General features: G+C 41.2%; 1 protein-coding gene across 5 annotated transcripts in view; it reads left to right on the top strand.

Moving 5' to 3' along the window:
- The first annotated feature begins 1,051 nt into the window (after nucleotides 1–1,051).
- RCOR3 (REST corepressor 3) overlaps nucleotides 1,052–26,026 on the top strand; it is a 36,996-nt gene continuing 12,021 nt past the window's right edge. For 4 of the 5 annotated variants that reach the window (XM_061625286.1, XM_061625285.1, XM_061625287.1 and 1 more), the window contains exons 1-7: nucleotides 1,052–1,395; nucleotides 2,377–2,433; nucleotides 14,512–14,589; nucleotides 17,369–17,421; nucleotides 19,442–19,603; nucleotides 21,770–21,894; nucleotides 23,353–23,431. In XM_061625286.1, coding sequence (XP_061481270.1) covers nucleotides 1,209–1,395; nucleotides 2,377–2,433; nucleotides 14,512–14,589; nucleotides 17,369–17,421; nucleotides 19,442–19,603; nucleotides 21,770–21,894; nucleotides 23,353–23,431 — 741 coding nt within the window. In that variant the 5' untranslated portion in view covers nucleotides 1,052–1,208. Of the gene's footprint in view, nucleotides 1,396–2,376; nucleotides 2,434–14,511; nucleotides 14,590–15,103; nucleotides 15,205–17,368; nucleotides 17,422–19,441; nucleotides 19,604–21,769; nucleotides 21,895–23,352; nucleotides 23,432–26,026 lie in introns of those variants that run through there. The other variant, XM_061625289.1, reaches the window with a different exon arrangement.

The following is a 26,026-nucleotide window of genomic DNA, read 5'->3' as shown; positions in this document are numbered from 1 at the left end:
TGGTATTCAGAAGCACACTGCCTCCCACCATGGAGGAAAAGCATACCCATCATAGCTAGTAGCCACAGCCTTATCCTCCATGAATTTGTCTAATCCTCTTTTAAAGCCATCCAAGTTGGTGGCCATCACTGCTTCTTTTATGGGAACGAATTCCACAGTTCAACTATGCGCCATGTGAAGAAGTACTTTATTTTGTCCGTCTTGAATCATCCTAAAATGATACCCAAGGGCAGCTTCTTATGTTACCCAATTCCTACATGGAAAGCACTTCCATGCTAACCCTTCGGTGATAAGATTATCAAATACGAAGCCTATCTTCTTATTAAGTGTAAAATATTTTTCACACAAACAAGCATGGCCATCCCCATGATGTGAGGTTTTATTTATTTATTTATTAAATTTAATAGTCGCCCATCTGGCTGGCTGTCCAGCTACTCTGGTTGACCTACAAAATAAAAACATACAAATACATTAAAAATCTCAACAATAATAAAACCTAAACTAACCCACCCCAAAAGCCTGCCTGAAGAAAGTTCAAGGGTAGGAACTGTGTGACAAATAAAGAGGACCTAGTTTCCTCCCTTGCAGCTTCCTAAATTCTTATGCGTGAAGGCCATGTAGATGGCTGGAAGTCAAAGCATATTTACACGGGAATAAGTCCCGGTGAAGTAGGTGGCACTTTTAATGCTACGTAAACACGCATAAGAGCGGGTTCGAGGTCCACTTTCTTTCCCTCCTGGCTGAGGGAAATAGGGCTAAAGGTTCGCCACCGAAGAATTTTTTAAATTAGACCCTCACGTACAATTCCCTTCATCTGTCCCCGCACTACCGCCATCAGCGGCGCAACAGTACCACCACTACCGCCTCGACCCGCCCTGTAGCCATAGAAGTGAGACCGGCCTAACTAGGCATGTCGCGGCAGAAGTCAGGAACAAACAGCATCCCGCCTTCATTCCCCCCTCCTAAAGCTTCCAATGTGTGAGGCTAGATCCGGCTGGGCCGCCGCGGAGGGATCCCCGACCCGTGGGCGGAGGAGGCGAGCAGGCGGGGGGGGGGGGAAGAGAGGAGAGAGGAGGCGCCGGCGCCGCGGCGGCCTAAGCCGCGGGGGGGCGGGGGAAAGGGGCACCAACATGGCGGCTCCATATTAACTTTCCCCCCCTTCGGCAGCCGCTGCCACCGCCCGCCGCCCCCTCGCCTTGATAGCCGTCATGCCGGGCATGATGGAGAAAGGAGCCGAACTCCTGGCGGGCGCCAAGAGTAGGGCGGCCCCCAACGGCACCAAGAACAGCGGCGGCAGTGGCAGCCCCGGTTCCAACGGGCACTTTTCTGAGGCGGAATGCGGCGGCGGCGGCGGCGGTGTTGTCGGCGGTGTTGGCGACAGTGGAGACGAGCACGGTGCGAGCTTCAGCCTCCCCCCACTCCCCCTGCTTTCTCCGGCTAGACTGATTTGGGCCTAGTCGCTTTGCCACTGCGCAGTGACTGGCTGGCCGCGACTGCATGGAGCTTGTATCTGTCTTTCGGGTTCTCTGTGTGTGTGTGTATCTGTGTGTGACGGCGCGCGCTCGTGCAAGGAGTGTGAGATGAGGCGCGCGCGGAGCGCTTGAGAGAGGGAGGGAAAAACGTGTAAATGTGCGCGCGCGCGCTCCCTGTCCCCGCGAGCGTGCGCTGTGTCTGCGCGCGCGCGCGCCTGTCTGTCCGTCCATCCATCTATCCCGTTGAGAGTGGGTGTGCATTTTCACAATGGACACACGTGTAATGCAACTGCAGCTCGGGCGCGGCATTGCATTCCATCTTAGGTGTGTGCACTGCTGTACACATTTGGTAGTGTAAGCCTTGCAAACCAGTATGTTGCGTGTGTCTGAATATGATGGGATTGCCGGCACGCAGTCTTTGTGAAGCTCCTTATATCTTCTCTATTTGTGCCTTTATGTGTTAGAGGGGCGTACTGATGCATATAGTCACGCAACACCTTGCAGTATCAGCATAATAAAGTGAAGGGATTGTTTATGTAGGACGGTGTGGTGTTTTTTAAAAAATACTTTAAAAATATTTACCTTTTAGAAATTATTGCCTACCTAGAGTGTGAAGGGGAAGTAGGGTTTTCTTTTTCCGGTGTAAGTGTGGTAGTGGTGGTGGAGGCGGAATACCTCCCCCCTTTTCTCTCTATACACTTGTTCAAAGGGTGAAGGGTTTGAGGCTATCAAAATAACAAGGTTTGCGTGCAGTTGTGGTCTTGGATTGAACTGACTCTGGTGCTTTAAGATCACAATCTACACAGTTATATTGTTTAAAGATCACACTTCATCACTGAAGAGAAAAGCATCTTTCCCCCCACCGCCCCTCTAAGTGATGCATTTATTTTTTCTTCCATTGCAGATGTAGGAATGAGGGTCGGAGCAGACTATCAAGCTCGCATCCCTGACTTTGATCCTGGTAAATATGTTTTTAAACATATATATATATATATATATATATATATATATATATATATATATATTTGTAATCTGATATCATTTGCTTTTTAAGAAATGGGGGGTTATTGCATGGTGATTATAGTGAGATTGTGAATAAGTGTGCATTCAGTTGAATTTGGTGTGACTTGCATTTGTGAAGGTTAAAAGGTGTGGGACTCTCTTTGCTCCCCCCGCCCGAGCTTTGTGCTGCTTATTTGTGGTCACTGAAGCTTTGCGAGGCCAGTATTTTCTCTGCAAGCTGGAGACAACAGGCCTCAAATATGGAAGAGGAGGAAGGCTTCTACACTTTACAGGAAGGAAATGAGGGACTGTAAGGTTTTTTGTTTTTTAAAAACTTCCTATATTGAAGGGGAGGGATGGGTATCTTATTCTGTGAATGTTGCTGATCTTAGCAATTTATAACATTCGGATGTCTGAAACTGAAGTTTATAGGATTGTAGAATCCGACTGTAGATTTTATGCTTTTTTATGCTAATGCTTCTATTAACTATGGGACAACGTAAAGCAAATTTGCACTCTTTAACACTGATTTAAGTAGGTTTTAATTTGTATGGACACAGCAGAACATTAACATTATGCTAGCATGCACACACTTATTTCTCTCTGTGGCCACAAGGAAGGATTGTCAACTCCCTTATTCTCTACCTATATCCAATAGTTGATTCCTGCTGCCACAGTGATTCCCTTCCCTTGAGACTGGAGCTTTGTCAATGGGGATTCTGCCCCATTACCATTTTCTGATCTCTGATGTCGTGGATGAGAAACACTTTAAGGTTTTATCACTTTCTAACACTATGGGTTTTAAGGGGAAAGCAAACCATTTGTATTTTAAAAATGCTCATTTGATTCATTGAACGGGCTTTTGTTGTTCTCAAAAAATAAATGACTCCTGATAGTTCTAGGATTTGGGCAACATCCAATGATGTCCACCCAGTTGCGCAAAAAAACCCCACTTCAGGTTTCTCTCGTCCCTCCATCTCCCCTGCCCCCACCCCAAAGTTATTAGCCAGAAAGGACTTTTAAGTTCATTGGATTTTTTTTCTTGAAATAGAATCTGTTTATGTTTTGTTTTCATATAGTTAAAGTAGACAGAAAATACATTTAGAGTTACTAGTGTGAAACAATTGTTGAATAAAAAGAGCTCTTCTAATTGAAAGATTGCCCCTTGTTGTGATGAGTTTGACCCTGAGTGATCATTTATTTCCCATGGAGACATAACTGTCACCTGGATAAGAGTGGACATTGAGCATTTGCTATGCAGTTGCAGTTTGGCATTTGCTGTTTCTTCTCAGTGGTGTTGGAGCCCCCAATCTCTTGATTTCCTATATCCTTTTGGATAATCTGGGGTTGTCAGGCCTCTTCACAGATGTTCCTTTGGGCTCATTCATTGATTCAAATACGGGGGAGGTATAATCCATGTCACGTGCAGCTCACCAAATAAATTGATGATGGCTGCAGGGTGACAGGTACACCAACTCATAATTACCTAACTTTGATCCTTCATGCTCTGGAATTTCTTGGGAGAAAAATGATTGATAATCTGAGAGAACTGGCTGTGTAAAAGATAATAGCAGATTATGACAGCCCATCTATTAATTGTTTCCTCTTTCTCTGTAGGAATACCTTTGTCTCTGGCAGTTGTTCTTCCAGGAACATGATAAGGTTTTCCATCCTGAAACAGCTGAGAGAATAGTGCTCTAAATGCTTCATCCAGTAAAAATGTTTTCAGTAAAAATAGGCACCCTAAACGCTGATGTACAATATTACCTCCAAGGTTTTCTCAGTCTTTAAAAAAAACCCTACTGCTAGGATGTTGTTTTGTGTTGTCTGTTCCAGTATGGTTTTTTATGAGTAGTGCAATTAAGGGTATGTAGAAAACATCTTAGGAGGGATTGCTGTTTGTCAGTATTTGATGCTAAGAGTGCACTAAGAATTGTCCTGCTGAATCAGACCAAAGATCCATCTAATTCAGTTTTCTCCAGTGATGGCCAACAAGGTGCTAGACTTTTTTTGTGTGTGGTTTTTTATGTGTTTATTTATTTATTTAGAAGTTTTGAAAAACATATCTATTCATCAACAATCTAAACAATACTACTTTACCCCATCCCCCCCATAAACCTTCCCTCTTCCCACCTATTCAACATCTTCCATTTTCCATTGAAATACACAGTTATAGAGTCTAAGGAGAACGTTAACTTAACCATAGTCTTTTAAAAGGAGTTGATACGTGACCCATTCTTTCATCTTTTGCAGAGAAGAGTATGAAGGGCCACACAAGGTGCTAGACGTTAAATCACCTATAGTTTTTACCTCTGTTATCCTTGTGTTTGGAACAGAAGAACTTAGAAGATTGTCTACCAGCTAGCTCTCGGACCCCTAATGTTTAGGTTTGATGGCAAGATGACAATATTGCCATAGCATGTGAGAGCAAACTGTGTATGAAGAGGAGAGGGAACTGATAGATGAAATAGTATATCCATTCCTGTATGCTGTGTATAGACTAAACAAAACTTTTAAAGTTGCAGGCTGACAAACAACGGATAAAAGCAGCTCTTTCCCAAGTAACTTACTTGAGAGCTATCCTGATCAAGTTGATTGTTAAAAAGTGTTGGGAAATTCCCTAGCCAGTCTCATAGGTCTGTTATGCAGCAGCTCAGGATAGGTATTGAATTCCATTATACTTTACTAGGGGTGTGCAACAGATTTGGATGAATCCCAAATCAGGCCAACTTGGAAAGATGTGGGGCTTGGACAATCTGAAGCAGGATCCCTCCAAAATCAAACTGAATTTGACCACCAAAGCAATTCTGGACAATTTAGAGATTTGGACATTTTAAAAAATGGTGTAGTCTGACTGCAAACATTACAGTGCTCCCCAAAAGCTTTCTATTTAAGTTGGGTGCGGTGAGAGAGAGAGAAAGAGCTCTTGTGTGACTGATAGGTCTAGCTTCTATTCAGGAGGGATTATTTTACCAGGGCTGTCCAATCACAGTGCTTTGAGGGAGGAATGAAGTAATTTATCACCTCATTCTTGTCTGTTCAGTGCTTTTGCTAGTTCTGCCAGTAGTGCTTGTTTGGAAAATGCTAGACGTTCATCCTTCTGCCTCTGCCATGTGCCCAAACATCCACACCTGTCAAATCAGCTTTGCACTCATCAGTTTCTGTGAGTTTTGGGGGCAGTTGAGCAGAACACAAGCCTGAAGCTTTTTTTTTTCTTCATTCCTCTTAACTCCCTAGACCCTGCACCTGTCGTTCAGAAATTTTGTGGGTTTCTTTCCTAGATATGCTACTATGATAAATGCTACTATGATTAATACTAAAATCATTACCCACAAAATCACAGGGAAGGAAGTGGATCACTTTTAGTTCTCCCCTCCAATCATCTTTACAGTACAAACCACCCTGCATCTATCCTTCTAAAATATTGCAAATTTCTTATCGGGGGCACCTCTACAATTTTCATACAAATTTTCTACAAAACATTAGGGGAGATAAAGTGAATCTTTTCTTTTAACCAACCCAAAACTGTGAAGGCTGCCCTTGAGGAAAACCACTGCATCTCTTCTTCTGGAATTTGGCAGTATTCATCACTGCTGCCGGCTCCCCAAAAAAGGGCTGCCTCTTTTACTTTCAGGCACAAGTAATTTTCTTCTTTAGGTCATGCCCATGAATGAGGGTTTGGGATGTCCGCCTAGCATCTCTTTCCTGACTCCTTCTGGGTGTGAATCCATGCCTATCAATCTCGAAAGATGTCTGCTTGCAACTTAATGCTTTTCTTGACCCCCTGGAAGCTTGTAGTAAGTTGCTTCATAGAAATGTCCAGGTTGAGGGTTTCACATTTTCTCCATTAGGAATGTCAAAATCCAGGATATTTATACATGAAGAGATACCCTGTTCATGCTGATTGAATTGTGCCCTAAATCTGAACTAATAGCAGGCTTTAACAATTCTGCTCACCATGGCGAGTATGGGACTGTCCTCTGACTAGTGCACAGCAATCCTCCCAACTTTGAAGCTACAGTGGTGAGTGGATATCATCCTGGCAGTTATGTGGTGGTCCCTGCAAAGTTGGGAGGAAAGCTGGAAGTTGTTTGGCAGCTGTCTGTTGTTTGTGAGGCAGTTGGTAAGCCTTGGCCACATGGGGCAAAACCAGCATAACTGACCAGCCAAAAAAATCTTGCCATCCTTTCTGCTCTAAAACAAAGGTGTGTGGAGGGGGAAGTAGGACTCCCAACATGGAGCATTATGCAGCAGCAGCAGCAAAAAATGGGCTGCTGTCTGTGACAGCCCTTTCCTCAGGAAAGGCCAGCAAGAGGATTTTCAGTGCTATGTGAAGGCAGTTGGGGTGGTTTAAATTTTCCACCTCATACCACAATGAGAGTAAGTTGGTATTTGATTAAATATGGAGGGCATGAAATACTCACGCTAGTAAGAGGAAATTGGTAGCAGGGCTTGGACCAGCCCATGATAACTCATGGGGCAGGGGGGACAGATAGCAAATGGCTCTTGAGCAACTGTGGGTCAGAAAAGAATTTACAGAGGAACCTGGGGCAAGTTTCAGGTACCCCAGCTTTGGGGTAGCGCTGTGTCTTAGTAGTAGAGCATCTGCTTTGCATGCAGAGGGCCCTAAATTCAATCTCTGACATCTCCAGATACGCCTAGGAGAGAGTCCTATCTGAAACTCTGAAGAGCTGCTGCCACTCAGTGTAGGCAATATATTGTTGTCTCACTCAGACCAGAGGTTCCTATGTTTCTTCCTAAGGTATTCAGCATATCTTGCAAGTCCTTCAGTGCATAGTTAGAAGCACAATCTGCCCCCCCCCATTGCTTCAGTGGTACATTCATTGTCTTTCCTTTCCTGACTTTACTGTTCGTAAGAGATATCATTCACTAATTTTTAAAGCACTTAATACTAATATTATTTATAATCATCTGCATGCAGAATTGTAAAGGAGTAATAAAAGGAATGATTGGAGATATTTGGTTCCATGTGTAGACCAATAAAAGTACAGCTTTATTATTATTTACACTTGTTAGTAGCCTTTTTACCAAAAAAGTGTCAAAACAACTTAAGATAAAACACAATTAAAACACAATTAAAAACAATTTAAACCAGAAAATTTAAAACTATGTGTAATTCATAGGGTCACCATAAGTCGTAATCGACTTGAAGGCACATAACAACAAATGTGTAATGCAAAATACCCAAAGTACTCATCTAATAACATAATAATGCTACCCACTCCACTAAAAAAGAGCAGCACCATAGATGCCAGCTTAGTTACCAAAGGCCTGAGTGAATAAAAAGGCCTTGGTCTGGCACCTAAAAACTGATAATTATGGTGCCAGGCATATTTCCCTGGGGAAAGCATTCGACATTCAGATACCATAATACAGAGGTGGGGCTACCACTGAAAAGGTCCCTTCTCTTGTGGCCATCCTCTGCACCTGGAGAAGGGCTTCTGATGAAGACCGCAGGGTCTGAGCTGCTTGACATGGGGAGATGCGGTCCTTGAGATAGTGGGTTTCTGAGCTGCATAAGGCTCCATATGTCAGAACCATCCCTTTGGAACCTAATTGATAGCCAGTGCAGCTGGGCCAGAATCTGTGTAATACGCTCAGACCTTTGGCTCCAAGTCAATAATCTGATTGTGGAATTCTGAACTACCTGTAGTTTCCAAAGTCTTCAAAGGCAGCCCTACATATAACACATTGCAGTAGTGTAGCCTAGAGATTACCAAAGCATAGACAACTGAAGCAAGGTTATACCTGTTCAGATGGGGTCACAGCTGGGCCACCAGCTGAAGCTGTTAGAGGGACACTCCATGCCACCGAGGCTACTTGTACCTCCAGCAACAGGAGTGGATCCAGAAGTACTCCTGAGCAGCTCCTTTAGAGTGAGTGCAGCCCGTTCCAGAACAGGTTGAACCACACCCACCCAGTCTAGGGAACTATTGCCCTGGGCTGCTGCTGGGAGGAAGGGTGGGATATAAATTATACAGCCACAAGAGTGGCTGTATGCTATAGCCAGCATGGATTTTTCACATTCCGCAATGTTGAATTAAAAATACCCCCATGCCATTCTGATGCTTCCCATAAGCTCATTTCAAAACAAAGCCTTACAAAACTTATAGTCCTGACCTCAGAAACGCTTGCTTAACAACTCTCAATTTTCATGGCAATACACAAAACAGTCAGAGAGAATAGAGAGTTCAAAGTCTAAAAAGAGCAGGGGGGAATCCAGAGTCCTTTTGGACTTTTTTCTGAGAGTTCTCATAATCTGTTGAAATTCATTAAAAATCAGCCATGTTCACAGAGTACCTGACCTTGCCCCATACTCTGACCTTCATCTTCTGCAGTTTAAAAGTTAAAAAAATACCTGGCTGATTTTTAATTAATTTAAGAAATTTTGGCTGGAACCCTAGGATAATGCAGGGCATGCTCAGTAAGAACCGTCAGTGTTCTGAAAGCCTCACAGCTGCTGGGCTTGGCTAATCGGGGCCACACCCACACCAGACCTTTATTCCACTTTAAACAGTCATGGCTTCCCTCAGAGAATCCTGGGAAGTGTGGTTTGTGAACGGTGCTGAGAGGAGACTCCTATTCCACTGACAGCTCCAGTGGCCAGACTGGTTTAACAGTCAGCCACTCTGATTGAAGGTCTGTGAGGAGAACAGGGTGTCTCCTAGCAACTCTCAGCACCCTTCACTAACTACACTTCCCAGGATTCTTTGAGAGAAGCCATGACTCTCCAAAGTGAATTAAAGGCCTGCTGTGAATGTTTCCAGGGACAGCTTTAGTTTAAATTTGTGTGGGAGGCTACATGTGCCTGCTGTAGAATAAAAAGGTGAGGGAAACGCTGAAAAGCGATGATACTGTTCACAATGTTTTACTTTTGGAAAGGAAAGGGTTTTTCCCTCTGCCCAGTGCCCACCCACCCAATCTCCTTCCCGTCCCCACCCCTCCCCCAGGTCAGTGTTGGACTAGGACCTGGGAGACCAGGGTTCGAATCCCCACACAGCCATGAAGCCGACTGGGTGACCTTGGGCCAGTCACTGCCTCTCAGCCTCAGAGGAAGGCAGTGGTAAAACCACCTCTGAATACCATTTACCATGAAAGCTTTATTCATAGGGTCGCCATAAGTTTGGTCGACTTAAAGGCAGTCCATTTCCATTTTCAAACATGATTGCACAGAAATAAATCCCATAGAACTCAAAAAGTATGCAAATGATCAAACTACGGTTGCCAGGCCCAGCCTCCAAGAGGTCTTCTGTATCTTTAAAAGTTGTGCAGGGGGAAGGGAGAATTTCACCTTGTGGTTTTTCCCATTACAGTGTTGCAAGAAAACATGCCCTTGGCTGAATTTTTTTTTCTCTTAAAGATACAGAATCATTCTCAGGCCCTGAGCCTGGCAACCCTAGATCAAACCCACCCTCTCTTCTTCCTCCTATCCACTCCCTCTTGCCCCTTCCCTCCCCTTCCTTTGCCCCTCCCTACCCATCCCCTTCCAATCCTCTCCTTCCTGCTCTCCATGGTCAGTTTTACCTATCTTAAGCATGATTGCACGGAAGTAAATACCATTGAACTCAATAAGTATGCAAATGATCAAACCTGCCCTCCCCCTTCCTTTGCCTTCCTCCAATACACTCCCTCCCCCTCCCCCATGGTCAGTTTTTCCTATCCTAAACAAGATTGCGTAGGAGTAAATCCCTTTGAACTAAATAAGCATGCAAATGATCAGACCTGCTTTTCCCCTCCTTCCCCTCTGCTCTCCTTCCCCCCCTCTTCCTTCTTCCTCCTCCCCTTTCCTCCCTCCCTCCCACCCACCCACCCACCCCCTGGTCAGTTTTACCTATCCTAAGCATTATTGCACAGGAGTAAATCACACTGAACTCAATAAACATGCAAATAATCAAACCTGTCCTCCCCTCCCCCTCCTGCCTGCTCCCATCCTAGTCCTCCCTCCTCCTCCCCTCCCCATCCCCTGTGGTCAGTTTCACCTATCCTAAGCATGATTGCAGGGGAGTAAATCCCACTGAACTCAATAAGCATGTAAATGATCAATCCATTCCCAACAAGCTTGCACAGGATCCCATTTCTTACCTCCCAGATTAAAAAGAAGGGAAATTCACTAATAGGCAAAAACCTTGCAGTTTAAGAATGTACCTATAGCCCACAGATATTTCTATCAAACTTTAAAAAGCAGGGAAATTGGGATGCTATAGTGAATGCACCAGGGGAGCAGGAGACCTCCTCTCTGAGATACTGAACTGCCCTACAAATTGGTCAAAATGCAAACACCATTTGGGTTGGTCTTTCACAGTCCAATCCACTTGCTGTGTAGCTTGGAAGAATTTGGCAACATGTGCCTCTGAGCATATGGTGATTATTTGGTGCAATCAGCCCAAATAATAGAAAGAAGACATGTGCTGTGCTGATCATGTTTTAGCAGGGAGGAAGCAACATTATTAAGACAGTTGATACAGTTCAGATGGTCACTTTAAATATGTCTGATTTACGTTGCAATTTTGGTGAAGTTTCCTATAGGAAATCATTTTCTTTTGTTTCTATTTCTGTGAATATGTGAAGTACAGCAACACTTTGCAAAATTTACGCTAAAAAACCTCCAAACATAATTGTGGAATAATAGCACTGACTTCTGCAGAATAGTCTCCAGTGGACCTCAGGAGTGTCTCAATTTGCACAAGATAAAACAGTGGGAGGTGAAATATATTCTAGCAAAATTCTAGGTGTGCTCTATGTTTTTAATTGACCGTGCCCATCTTGCCTTAAATGAAGTGGTTTAAATATAGCAGGCTGAAAACATGCATCCTCTTTTTTCCAACAGCTAGAGTCATTGCTGAAGTAGCAACATATTGGAATCAGTCTGATTTTACATCAGACTGCCGTTTCAAATTCAACTGTTAATGCATTCAAAATAGAAATAGAACATAACCAACAATTTGAAATACAGCAGGCTGTCTTCACCATCATATGACATTGACCAATAAAAAGGCATTGAAATTAATGAAAATAATTTTGACACAGATTTCTAGGATGAATAATGAGGGAAATAAAATGTTCTAGTTTAGATTCTCTGTAGAATCATTAGTCACACAGGAAAGAGGCAAAGTAAGAACCCCAACAAACATACAAAAATATAATTCTCCATCTTTGGAGATGGCAGGTATTGCCACCTCTCACCATATGCTCAGAGGCACATGTTGCCAAATTCTTCCAAGCTACACAGCAAGTGGATTGGACTGTGAAAGACCAACCCAAATGTTGTTTGCATTTTGACAAATGTGTAGGGCAGTCCAATATCTCAGAGAGGTGGTCAGGTCTCCTGCTCCCCTGGTGTATTTATTATAGGTGACCAATTTCCCTGCTTTTTAAAGTTTGATAGAAATATCTGTGGGCTATAGGTACATTCTTAAACCGCAAGGTTTTTTGCCTGTTAGTGAATCAAAAAAATAAATAAATAAATAAAATTAACAGTGCCCTAGTCTTATCCTTCCCAAAGACATGAAGCTTGGCATTCAGCAATACAATACACATTTTCATCAGCCAGCTGTGTTGATTTAACATGGCATTTATCTCAGTGACCTTCTTGAAGGGCATTATGGGAAACATGCAGCCAGAACTTCTACTTATTTGATCATTGATTGGTGTGATGACTTTCCTCACTGGGAAACCTAACATCTGTCAGCAGTTTTCACATGTAGTACAGGCTCATTCCATTTGGAATTCATCTTTGCTTGATTGATAAGCATAGAAGCTCTGTCTGGCTCTGCTTCCTGATTTTGATAATAAATTTAATAATTTAAGCCTGGTATTCAAGTCAGGTAAACGGTAGGCATTAAATTGAGGTAGCATTAATTAACAGTCTTAAGAAACAATTTGTCCTCTTTTCTAGAGGTTTGATACTTCTAGGCTTGAATTCAGTTCAAGGACATCAGTGTGCATCTAAAGCAGCAGTTTCTTTCCCCATTGTGACTCTTTCTTGCAATTTTAGGGAAAAAATGTGTTCTTTACTGTATGTCTGAAAAATGTTCAGAGACGTGCTCATATTCCATTGAAGAGGACATGCTGGGGATGTCCAAACCAACATCCCTGATCCAAGCTTGGAATGTCTGCATTTGGGGAAGGAAGAAGTATGTCATCTTTGAGTCATCCCAGCACCCGTGTTTGCTTAACATCAGAAGCACCTAAGCATTTTTCATATGTTCGGCTTATCTTGCTCTCTAGACTTGTTCTCTTTTCAGGGATACTCCTTTGACTAGGAGCTTGTGGCTAAAATTCAGTTGTGGGCAGCAGGGCAGGATGAGGCAGCCCTGCTTACCTGACATCCCAGTGGTAGGGTTGCTGCCAGTTACTGAGAGGGTGAGCTGAGGAGGTTGGTGGGGGCAACGCTACAGGAGCATCAGATTGGCTCTGCCATCTCACCCCTCTCACTTTCAGTAACCAGCAGTGACCCTGAAATTGGGAAGCTAGCGAAGCCGCACTGCCCCACTGACTGCTACCACTAAGGCTGATAATCTGATGTCCCTGTTGAGATGAATAGATGCCAGTTGTAAATGAATGTTACTCAAACTTGGCAGTTTTAGAGTTTTAGCTTTGTTTACTAAACGCAGGTAAAATCAACATGCTAAATTAACTCTCTAGGGAATCAGAAATTTTTCCAGAATCCAGAAAATGGTTCAATTCAAAATTTTCCAGAAAACCAATATCACTGCTGAAGAAGTTACCTTCTGCTGCTTTCTCCTTTCTCCTCCCTCTAACTGTCATGCAAGGGCTTTCACTGTAGCTCCTCTGTTAGGAGGTGCATGGTGAACTACTTCTTCCATGTTTTCCTTTGCCCATCATGAAACACACATTTAGCAAGTAATGTGTCCTGTTTGTAGCCATTTGTTTGATGTGTTGCAATACTCTTGGCTCCTCTCATTGATGGTGTGTGGTCCTGGGCTCTCTTATTTCCACTCGGATAAACTTCTTTCTCCTGATGATAGCACAGGTTTGGGGCTATTTGAAATTTGAGCCTCCACACACTTCAGTATTTCTGTTAGTGATGAGGGAAGCTAATAAAGTGTCCTTCCTTGGGAATGGCATGAGTGGTCTGCTCTTGATACTTCTCTTGATACTTCTCTTGATACATGACTACTGCTATACAAAGACGATTTAGTTTTTAAGGGAGTATTTCCACAGTACCAGACTAATTGCCTTTGATTTCCAGCTTTACTTTTTCTGCTTGCAGTTCACTTATCATTGCTTGCCTAAGAAACACTCCACACAAAACTTAGTGGCATAATTAGGGATTCTGTATTAATGAAAGGGTGCCCAATACTGGCTATTACTCCTCACAGGAAGATGGGTGAGGTATGCAGTTTTATCCCAGTTCAAATATTATTTCTGTTACAGTATACTTCATAATTACATTTGCAGAGATAACTAGACTTAACCAATGCTGCAAATCAGACATGTTTTAGGCTGCAATCCAATATATACCTGAACCCAATGGAGCTTACTTGTGAGTAGACATGTGTTAGAGTGCAGCCTTGGTTACTTCAACATGCCAGGAACAAACTGTAGATAGTTTGCCAGCTTCAGTATGTGCATAGTTAATGTTCCGTGAGCACTTAACTCTGCCTTCCCAGACATGGTTGCAAGGTTTATCCCCAAGGATACTCTCTCCTGTTACTAACTGCTCTTTTCTATATAAAAGGCCTCAACACATGGTATTATTTTAGCTGTACTAAGGTTGCTTACCTTTGGGAAGAAAAGCTGCTGTTTTAACAATATTTGGTACTCTCCAACAGAACTTGGGGTGAATTCAGGCTTGTGCTACTTGAAATATTGTTTTACTGTGTCTTAACCCTAACTCATAAGACATAAAGAACAACGAGATTCTGCCTAATTGCATACTATCAGCAAAATAGAGAACAGCAGGCTATATGTTGTCCCTGTCTTACATTTGACTACTTTTACTGTCTGAATTAAGTGTTCTCTAAAAAGTTGAACAACTTGATTTTTTTTCCAGGAGCTACAAAATACACAGATAAAGACAATGGAGGGATGCTTGTGTGGTCTCCATATCATAATATTTCAGATGCCAAGTGTAAGTTCTGTGCAATGCATTAAGCAGTATTCTATCAATTGCTTTGTATAAGGATCACATCACATTCTATAAAGATGCTACAAATTCAGCAGTTCCTGGTAGAACTTAATGTGAAACAGATGTGTAGATCGTAACATGAAGTTTCTGTGTGCAAGTTTTTAGCTCATAGTGTATATAATGTACATGAGCTGTGACCAGTCATATAAAAATCAAGCTGTGCAAGTATTGCACACTACAATCTACACGTCGTAGTCATTCTTATATGGAACTAACTTTTTATATCGTGATTTTGTAATGCATGAAGCATCTGTGTCATACATGTAATACCTTCTGCATTTAATGTCTTCCCAAGTTAGACAGATTGCCACTAAAAGATCTTGCTGGCTGGCTGTTTTTAACACCCTCTTAAAAATACTTTTCCCTTTTTTAAAAAAAAAAAGTCTTTGGTGCTGTTAATAATGTGAGTGCTTAATTTTCAAGCATATTCTAGTACTTTATTTTTTTAAACTTTCAGGACACATCTGGCAACTTCTAGCGATAAATGGTCCAGCCTGGCAAGGTGTTAAAGTGCATTCCTGCATTTAACAAGTGAATTCACTTTCCAGGTTGACAGAGGTATTAATACTGTTAGAGTTCACGCAGAAATTCTGCATCTGTTATAAAAGGTATCCTGATAGAGCAACAATCTAGCACAGTGGCTAATATTAAAACGCTGCTGCTGTAGCACACTACACTTACTGAACATAGGAAAAATATTGCTTAATCAAAACTAAGGGTCCATTTAGTATGGCATCCTACCTCCCACAGCAGCCAACCAGATGGCGCTGAATCTGGAGGTTACATATACCCACCATGACTAATAGCCACTTCAGAAAGTATCTTCCATGAATATGTGTGCAAATGCTGTTACAACATGGACAATTTGAAACCCCTGTATAGTTCTACCCACTGGTTAATTCTCCTTTCCCTGTTCTGGTAACTGGAGAATATTCTGCTGGACAGAGGCTCATGTGTCCACTTGGGGTTCTTGCATGCTTTTGGTGCCACTATATATAGCTACTTCCCCTAATTCTTAACTTACCCCACAACAGCTCAGTTGGGAGGGAGCATTCTTAACTTGTCAGTTGAAGGTGGTGTCAGTTGAAAGTCAAAGTATGCAGTGGAATTGGTGGATACAAGTATTTTGTTAAATCCCAAGAGTGAGATGCCAGGAATCTTAGACAAGAGACCATTCTGATGCTATTCCCATATAGAAGTATCAGAAGGAGTAAATTGCAACTCCTTGTGATGTGATGTTTGCAGTCTTTCTCCAAGGGCATGGATGATTTCACCAAGTAGAAACAGTGTTTCATACCCACAAGCTTCTACTTTTAGCGTAAAAGTAAAAGGAAGGGAATCTCAGGAGCAGGTGGTGTTGGTGTGTCCCTGTATGTCAAGTTGCACCAAAAACACTTGCGGACACATGAACATGTGGCTAGCATTAGCTATGAAGTTTTCCACACACCAAAAGGGGAAAAGTTCCTAGAAGCGTGACTGTGTGGGATTTCATTGTCTTTGGATGGACCAAAATAGGCTGAAATGTTTCTCTTTGAAACCTGAAAATCAGCAGTGTCTGATTGGGTGAAATGTCATCAAGTGAACTAATATTTCTCATCTCCACATTGCATACTTCAAGGTATAAAGCATGTGTGAGGAACCTTTGGCCCTTTGTATGCCTATTTTGTATGTTGCCCAGAGTGGCTGGACAGCCAGCCAGATGGGCGACTAATAAATTAAATAAATAAATAAACAGATGTTGCTGAACTACAACTCCCATCAACCCCAGCAAGCATGGCCAATGTCCACAGGTGGTGGGAGTTGTATTTCAGCAACATCTGGAGGACCAAAAATTCCCCATACCTGGTATAAATGAAGTACATCTTCTTAAATGTGTGTGCTCATTTTCTGTTTTCATCAGGTTCTATAAGCCTGCCAACATAACTTATATCTTACTATATTTTCTCTGTGCCTTGCAACTTGCTTCATGGCTCCATCACAGTCTTTGTCTTTCTTCACTAATCATTGAACTCTGGCCTTATATACTATAGTTATGTGCTGTTCTCCCAACACAACACTGTAGGAGCTGCAAGACAAAGCTACACAAAAGCCCTTGGGATCACACTTGAATTTGTCAAAATAATCAGTGGAAGGATGGGTGAAAGGGAGAAGATGTGGAACAGAACCACTGGTTAACTTCCATGCATTGGTTTAAAAGGACTACTCATGGTTTTACAATCAAGTGGAGTTAACAATAAAGCAAAAAAGCAGCAAACCAACAAAAGGGACTCTGAAAATAGAAAGATCTTAACCTGCTTGTGGAATGTCAGAAGGGAGAGAGCCAGATGTGCAGCCTGTGAAAGGGTGTTCTAAAGCTTGGGAGCAGCAATTGAGAAGGTCCTGCCAATCATGGATGCTAATCTGGTGCCTGAAACAGTGCCTCTCCTACTTATAGATTGACTGCTTAAATGTATTTACTTCAGCAACCTAAATGAGTGCAGGATTGCAGCTTAGGTCAACAACCCTTTTTTCCCCACTAGAGAATCTCTGGAGTTAACTCTCAATTGAAAAAAGAATTACTGTCATTAACACAGGCATAAAATATATTTTCAAGTAGGTATAAGAGCGAATGAACATTTTTCTTTTAGAAAGGAACTGAAAGTGTTGTGCGGCACTTAGTATCCATTATCCTAAACTGATCCTCTGCTCTAAGTAAAATAACTCTGGCATTCTTTTGTTACAGTGGATGAATATATTGCAATAGCAAAGGAAAAACATGGCTACAATGTGGAACAGGTAAGTGTTATAAATATTATAAATTAATTCAAGACATTTCTCTAAAGAGTTTTTATGTACTACATGTTTGTCCAAAGGGGCCCTCAGTATAATTAAAAGTACATAACTTTAAAATAATATAATTGATAAAAACATGTAATGGTGTGGGGGAAATCACAGACCAGGTTAATCCCCATTCCTTCTAAAAAGTCTCTTTAAATAACAGTTTTAACCTGTTTCTGAAAAGAGAGACAGAATGGGCCTTGTTAAGGAGCGAGTTCAATAATAATAGGATCACCAGCAAAAATACCTTGTTTCTGGTGAAAACCCCCCCCAGCTTCTGTCAGAGTTGGGACAAGAAATAGGGCTTTGGATTATGACTTGAGCATGAAAGCAGATGGTCCTTCAGTTATCCCAGCCCTAGACTGTTTAGGTCTTTTGTATATTTAAAGTAGCACTTTATATTGCATGTGGAAATTAATTGGGAAGTAGTGCAGTTGCTTTACCACATGTGTAGTGCAACTAGTACTAATTGACAACTTACTGGCAACTTCTCCTGCATAAGGTCCATTGAATATTTGAAAATGGCTCTGAAAACTCCAGGGTCATTTTCAGAGAATATCACTGGGCGATTGTATTTCGGCCCCGTGGCAATTGTGCTGTGGAGTGCCACAGGGTACCATCTTGTCCCCCATGCTTAACATCTATATGAAGGCCTTAGGAACGGTCATCAGGAGATTTGGGGCGAGGTGTCAGCATCCGCTGATGATAGCTCTATTTGTCTGTAACATCTGAATCAGGAGAGGCCACGCAAGCCCTGGACTCGGTGGTGGACTGGATGAGGGCCAATAAGCTGAGTCTGAATCCTAGCAAGAAGGAGACACTGTGGGTTGGTGGTTCCTGAGTTCGGATAATTGGTCAGTTGCCTGCTTTGGATGGGGTCATACTCTCTCTGAAAGAGCAGGTTCATAGTCTGGTGGTGCTCCTGGATCCATCTTTGTTGCTAGAGGCCCAGGTGACCTCCATAGCTAGGAGTGCCTTTCACCAGCTTCAGATGGTAAGGCCGCGGTGGCTGTTTCTGGACCGGGATAGCCTGACCACTGTTGTCCATGCACTGTTAACCTCCAGGTTGGATTACTGTAATGTGCTCTATGTGAGGTTACCCTTGTGGTTGGCCCAGAAGCTGCAGCTGGTGCAAAATGCGGCAGCGAGACTGCTCACTGGATCAGGTTATCGCTGACATGTTACTCCGCTGCTGGAAGAATTGCACTGGCTACCTGTTAGCTTCTGGGCTAAGTTCAAGGTTCTACTTTTAGTGTACAAAGCCCTATACAGCTTGGGACCAGGATACCTGAAAGACCATCTTATCCCTTATATATCCAGTCAATCACTGCGCTCTGCAGGTGAGGGCCCCCTGCAGATATTATCTTATCAGGAGGTCCATTCCGCACAACATAGGAAACAGACCTTTAGTGTAGTGGCACCAAACCTTTGGAATTCCTTCCGCTTAAATATTTGACAGGCACCATCTCTGTTATCTTTTGGGGGCCTACTGAAGATCTTCCTCTTTCAACAAGCCTTTCAGGTTGAGACCTTATCTCAGTCTGCATCTGTGTTGGAATTGCTTTTTAATATATTTTTAAACCTTGTTAATATGTTTTTAAAGATGTTTTGTTTTAATATGTTTTTAATGGTTATTAATGTATTTTAAAGTCTGATGTTTCATAGTGTTTTTAGTGCTTTTATTTGCTGCTCTGGGCTCCTACTGGGAGAAAGGGTGGGATATAAATCAAATAAATAAATAAATGAAATTGTGGAGAAGCACAAGTACTTGTTTTAAAAAAACTCTTGCCCCTAATTGTTACATGGTTTGTAATGGTGAATCTTGAGATGTATAAGCACAAAGAAAAAATAGCCTAAACGAACATTTCCTTTGAGAGGAAAACTTAATATAACTGTGAATCATCAAAATGACACAAAATTATATAAGACTGGTTGGGTGCATTATGATACAAACAAGGGCTCTGGTTTTCTTTTAAAGGCACTTGGCATGTTATTCTGGCATAAGCACAACATTGAGAAGTCCCTTGCAGATCTCCCAAATTTTACTCCTTTTCCGGATGAGTGGACAGTTGAAGACAAAGTCCTCTTTGAACAAGCTTTCAGTTTCCACGGGAAAAGCTTCCACAGAATCCAACAAATGGTAAGGTAATATGTGGACTACTGATGGTGGTGGTGGTGGTGTCACAAAAACCTTTTGGCATGGGGACCCACAGGAGTGGTCAGTAAAAAAAAAATTTTATTTTTACTTTAAAAAAATAGACAAAACAAATTTGGCATCACAGTGGGGTACCTATTGGAGCAATTAGTTAATATAAATTTAAATAAAAAATTAATTGACAAATGGGGGGCAAAAAAACCCTCTTGGATAGCTGTCTGCAGGTTACCTACCCTACTATACAGCATGTTTTATTAATAAATAAATTTAAAATGATGGGGATACTATTTGGATGGAGCAGATTTGTTTCAGACCATATGTGAATACCGTTCAAGAGTGCTAGTTATCAAAAGGAAAAATGATCTCAAGAAATCCTTTTATTGCACTGCTTTTCTTTTTCTTGGAATTTAAACGTAAATAGTCAGAAGCAGAGCTGCAGATTAACTGGTTATTTATAGTGTTGGTTGATATAAAGATTTTTGGTGGCAGCCTTAGGGCTCAATTGCATTTATGCCAGGCTAAGGGGAGTTGGATGCAGCGGATCTCCAGCTGAGCCAGCTAGGTCGAGGCTCAACCAGGCTATGCCAGCATAAGTCCCTAAGCCCAGCTCAGCTGGGAGCACAAGTGGGCCAGCATAAGGCCCAAAGAAGGGGCATGTCAGGGGAGGAGCTGAGGTGAGGGGACATAGGCTACAACCAACTCATGATCAGGAGTGCTCCTGCAAGTCCCAATCCAGGCAAAAGTTATGCCAAGAAAAATATTGGTCTAAGAAATCAATCAATCAATTAATTAGATTTATATCCCGCCCTTCCTCCCAGTAGGAGCCCAGGGCGGCAAACAAAAGCACTAAAAACACTCTAAAACATCATAAAAAAGTCTTTAAAATGTGTTACAACAAAACATCCTTAAACATATTAAAACAAAACATTTAAAAAAAATTTTTTAAAAAGCTTTAAAAACATTTTGTTTTTTAAAAAATTTTTAAAACCTTGTTTTGAAAAAAGCTTCAAAAACATATTAAACAATTCCAACACAGACTGTCAACGGAAAGGGCTTACTCCCAGGTACGAATGTTTGGGGCAGCAGGCTTTTACTTTCTGGTCCCTGTGCGCAGCTCCCAGCTGAGCTGGCGTTCAGCAAACCCAGAGGCTCCTGAGTGGTAATTGGATGCGGCGGAACTTTATACCAGCTTTTCTTGCTTCATGCACAGTGTATGCCATCTTCTTCGGAGTTGGATTGTTCTGTTATTAAAGTCCTTTATTATTTAAAGGAGGATACAGGTTTGGTGAAAGATTGATACAGTCCAACAAAATCTGAGGCGTTTTTAGTTTTGATTGATTTTAATGGGAAAACCTAAGCATTTATCTGACGCTTCAGTCCTATATCCACTTACCTGAAAGTAATCCCCAATGCTTTCAGTGAGGCTTACTCTGAGTAGGCATGTATAGAATTGCACTGTAAGGGGATGGACTGTACCTTGCATGATAAACAAAGGATTGTTATCCTTAGACATTGAAAAAATATTCTGTTCTAAATTAAGGATTTGTATACAAATATGACTTATAAAGAGGCAAATACATTTTTGTATATTTTTATTGTAACAGGTATTTTCCCCTGTAAAGCAATTTATGAATAGTAACATTTTACACATTTTTGCAGTTAACAACACACATTTGTATATCTTAGAGAAAGAACACTGTATGAAGTACTACTTTTTAAGCATTGTGTTTATGTTTGTGTATGGTGTTAAGTAATATAACACAAATATCTCTGAAGAAAAGCAGAACTCACATTGTGTACACATCACATTTTAAAACTCAGTGAAGTGGTCAGTTTTGCACCTGTGACTGACAGGTAGGGGCTGTCTTTATTTCTCAGGAGCAGCAGCATTTATGATCATGAGGAAATTAACAGCAAAAGCCCACTTGTTTTCTGTGTGAACATTTATTCATACTGGAAAGTGCAGGCTTATAGTGCTTTGTTTGCTTTTTTAAAACCTCTGATGTCACAGTGGGCTCCTTGTCTGTGTGTGTCTTAGGAGGGGGTAAACCTTTGACTTCACTTTTTTTTTGTTCACCTAAAGAATGTGCCACAGTATTTTATTTATAGTATTTATAACTAGCATCTACATACTGTGTTGGCATGTTTTAGCTTCCAGATAAGACTATTGCAAGTCTTGTAAAGTACTACTACTCTTGGAAGAAAACTCGTTCTAGGACAAGTTTAATGGACCGCCAGGCTAGGAAGCTGGCTAACAGAAATAATCAAGGTGACAGGTAAGCAGCACGTCTTTTTGAAAATAACAACTTGTTTACATCCTTTTCCATTACTTGCTATAACTAGGCACGTGCAAATTTAGTGCATCCAAGAGAGACCTTCCATTAGCATTCCACATACCCACTTTACTGTTTCCTAGGGCATTACCAGAATTATAGTGGGAATTATCAGAATATTGCTCTAGTAAAATTTGTATGCTTATTCTCATGACAAAACAAAAAAGAACGATGTGCTAGATGCAGCATGCAGAACCTGGAGCACTAGCTGTCTCACACACACACTCTTCCTTTGCTATAGAAGACTGGGCTCCTGGGAGGAAGGGTGGGATATAAATTAAATAAATGATAGAATGAGGTTTCTGAACTTCTGCAGAAAGGGAAAATACTTGAGATTTCCACCTGATACAGTGACCGAGAACTATTTCACACATATTTATGCATTGCATGCACAAAAATCTGTGTAGAAATGAGTTTAAATCTTACGTTATGGTAGTGAAATACAGAGTGTACATCTTCCCAGCAATGTATACACAGACAATTGCAGTTATTTGATAGTGCAACATATGGAGATCAACACTTGTGTTTAACACTATTGCTATACGTCTCTATTTAGTTGAACATAGACTTCTGAAGCTTGCTGTTCTGAAGCTGTTGCTCAGGTACAACATAGTTTTGAGAACAGTTTTTTTTAATAGCCGCAATTGGGGAAAGTCCTAATTTTTCTCCCCCAGACCCAGTTGTCTCCAGGTGGTAGAGGCAAGTGACCCAAAAAAATATTTCTGACTGAAGCCTCTTGTCTTGTTCCATGAAAATGAATGCAGATTTATATGGGACAAGAAAAAGGTACACTGTCTCTTTCCCCCACCCAAGCAGTTTTTTTAGTTGCAGAACTTTCTGTTCCTCTCCAGCACCATTCAACACTGGAGTGAATGCTTTCTATTGACATGGACAGTTAGGTGGCCACATGAAATCCCTGGTACAATTGAATGTTTTGTATACAACAAAATGTTTAATTGCATATTTTTGTGACTTAACATGTAAACCCTGTTTAACAATTACTATATTTTTAAAAATTGTACCGTAAGCCACCCTGGAATAAGATTTTATTGTATACAAATATTTTATGTACATTAAATAAAGGGGAAGAAACATTTTTATTTATGAAGTGTATGGGTATATTGCTTAAAACTGCTTTTCCTGCCATTTGTGCTTTTAAATCTGATATTTATACTGTTCAGACACAGAATTGTAATGTTTCTTGGATGCATATTTAAAAACAAAAATTGATTTAATTCCATTTCAGTCTGTCTATTAAGCCTGTTACTATGTACTTGCATGTAGACATCTAGTAATGACTTATTATGCAAAAAACTGCCAAAAAAAATTTGCCTTAAGGCAAAAGTCAAATTTGGGAAGACTTGAAAGGAAGCAAGTTCCCTAATCTGTTTCTGTCCTCAGTGATGATGATGTGGAAGAAACTCATCCAATGGATGGAAATGATAGTGATTATGATCCTAAGAAGGAAACTAAAAAAGAGGTAATGAAGAGTGAAACTGCAGTAACCATATTATTTATGTAGATAATATTATATGTAGATTGGCAAGGGCATCTGACTTGCAAATGTTTAACAATAACAACAAAATTACTTTTACCAGCAATATTGGGCTGCTGAAATGAAGGAAGCTAACTAGGAGTGGATTTTAGTGTGAAAGGACTGTGTCTCAGTACTGTAAATTTTTGAAACAAATTCCTAAGCTCCACAGGTGCTAGGAGACACCCCATTCTTTAATTCTCACTGTCTATTGCACCTGGCTCTGGTTTGTAGATTGTGGGGTTCTAGCAGACATAGAGTAGATGCAACACTCCTAAAGTCTACCCTCCCCTGTTCTATGGTGTTCACTATTCTTCCTCCCCTTCATGTTATTTACATATTTGATGTGCATTTCTTCTACACCCTCATCCAAATCATTTAGAAAAATGTTGAACAACATAGGGCCTAGGTCAGAGACCTGTGGCAATCCACACAAGATCTCTCCAATCCATGTTTTACCATCTTGTTAACAAGAATATAATGGAAGACACTGTGAAGTGCTTTGCTGAAATCAAAATATACTGTGGCCATAGAATTCCCAAAATGTACCAAAGTCATGACTCTAGCAAAAAATGCAGATAAGTTTTGTATGTGTTGTTATGTGCCTCCAAGTCAACTAGGACTTATGGCGACCCTATGAATTAGCAACCTCCAAGAGCATCTGTCATGAGCCACCCTGTTCAGATCTTGTAAGTTCAGGTCTGTGGCTTCTTTTATGGAATCAATCCATCTCTTGTTTGGCCTTCCTCTTTTTCTACTCCCTTCTGTTTTTCCCAGCATTATTGTCTTTCCAGTGAATCATGTCTTCTCATGATGTGTCCAAAGTATGATAACCTCAGTTTCTAGTGATAGTTCTGATTTAATTTGTTCTAACACCCAATTATTGGTCTTTTTCGCAGTCCATGGTATGCACAAAGCTCTCCTCCAACACCACATTTCAAATGCGTTGATTTTTCTCATACCCGCTTTTTTCACTGTCCAACTTTCAAATCCATACATAGAGATTGTGGATACCATGGTCTAAATGATCCTGACTTTAGTGTTCAGTGATACATCTTTGCATTTGAGGACCTTTTCTAGTTCTCTCATAGCTGCCCTCGCCAGTCCTAGCCTTCTTCTGATTTATTGACTATTGTCTCCATTTTGGTTAATAACTGTGCCAAGGTATTGATAATCCTTGACAAGTTCAGTGTCCTCATTGTCAACTGTAAAGTTACATAAATCTTCTGTTGTCGTTACTTTAGTCTTTTTGATGTTCAGCTGTAGTCCTGCTTTTGTGCTTTCCTCTTTAACTTTCATCAGCATTCATTTCAAATCATTACTGGTTTCTACTAGTAGTATGGTATCGTCTGCATATCTTAAATTATTGATATTTCTCCCTCCAATTCTCACACCTCCTTCATCTTCGTCCAATCCCACTTTCCGTATGATATGTTCTGCATATAGATTAAATAAATAGGGTGACAAAATACACCCCTGTCTCACACCCTTTCCGATTGGGAACCAGTCAGTTTCTCCATATTCTGTCCTTACAGTAGCCTCTTGTGCAGAGTATAGGTTGCGCATCAGGACAATCAGATGCTGTGGCACCCCCATTTCTTTTAAAGCATTCCATAGTTTTTCATAATCTACACAGTCAAAGGCTTTGCTGTAATCTAGAAAGCACAGGGTGATTTTCTTCTGAAATTCCTTGCTCCTTTCCATTATCCAACTTTGCGATATGATCTCTGGTGCCTCTTCCCTTTCTATATCCAGCTTGAACGTCTGGCATTTCTCGCTCCATAGATGGTAACAGCCTTTGTTGTAGAATCTTGAGCATTACTTTACTTGCACGGGATATTAAGGCAATAGTTCAATAATTACTGCATTCCCTGGGATCCCCTTTCTTTGGAATTGGGATGTATATGGGACACTTCCAGTCTGTGGGCCATTGTTTAGTTTTCCATATTTCTTCACAGATTTTTGTCAAAGTTTGGACAGATTCAGTCTCTGTAGCTTGTAGCAACTCTATTGGTATGCCATCGGTTCCTGGTTATTTGTTTCCTTCAAGTATTTTAAGAGCCGCTTTCACCTCGCATTCTAAAATTTCTGGTTCTTCATCATACGGTTCCTCCGTGAATGAATCTGTCATCTCTTTTATAGAGTTCTTCAGTGTATTGCTTTCATCTTCCTTTTATTTCATCTCGGTCAGTCAGTGTGTTCCCCTGTTGATTATTCAACATCCCTACTCTTGGTTTAAATTTCCCTTTCATTTCTCTAATCTTTTGGAATAGGGCTCTTGTTCTTCCCTTTTTGTTGTCCTCTTCTATTTCTATACAGTAACTATTGTAATAGTTCTCTTTGTCCCTACGTACTAGTCGTTGTATTGTTGCAGTTAGGGTTCTGACTGTGTTTCTAACTCCTTTTGCTTTCCTTCTCTCTTTAAGCATTTTAAGAGTTTCTTCAGTCATCCATTCAGGTCTTTCTCTCTTTTTAACTAGAGGTATTTTCTTTTTGCATTCTTCCCTGATCATGTCTCTGACTTCAGTCCATAGTTCTTCT

Source organism: Rhineura floridana, chromosome 4, assembly GCF_030035675.1.
Source record: "Rhineura floridana isolate rRhiFlo1 chromosome 4, rRhiFlo1.hap2, whole genome shotgun sequence".
In the NCBI taxonomy this organism is placed as follows: Eukaryota; Metazoa; Chordata; class Lepidosauria; order Squamata; family Rhineuridae; genus Rhineura; species Rhineura floridana.
The sequence above is the reverse complement of the archived record's forward strand: the minus strand, read 5'-3'. Positions and strand labels throughout refer to the sequence as shown.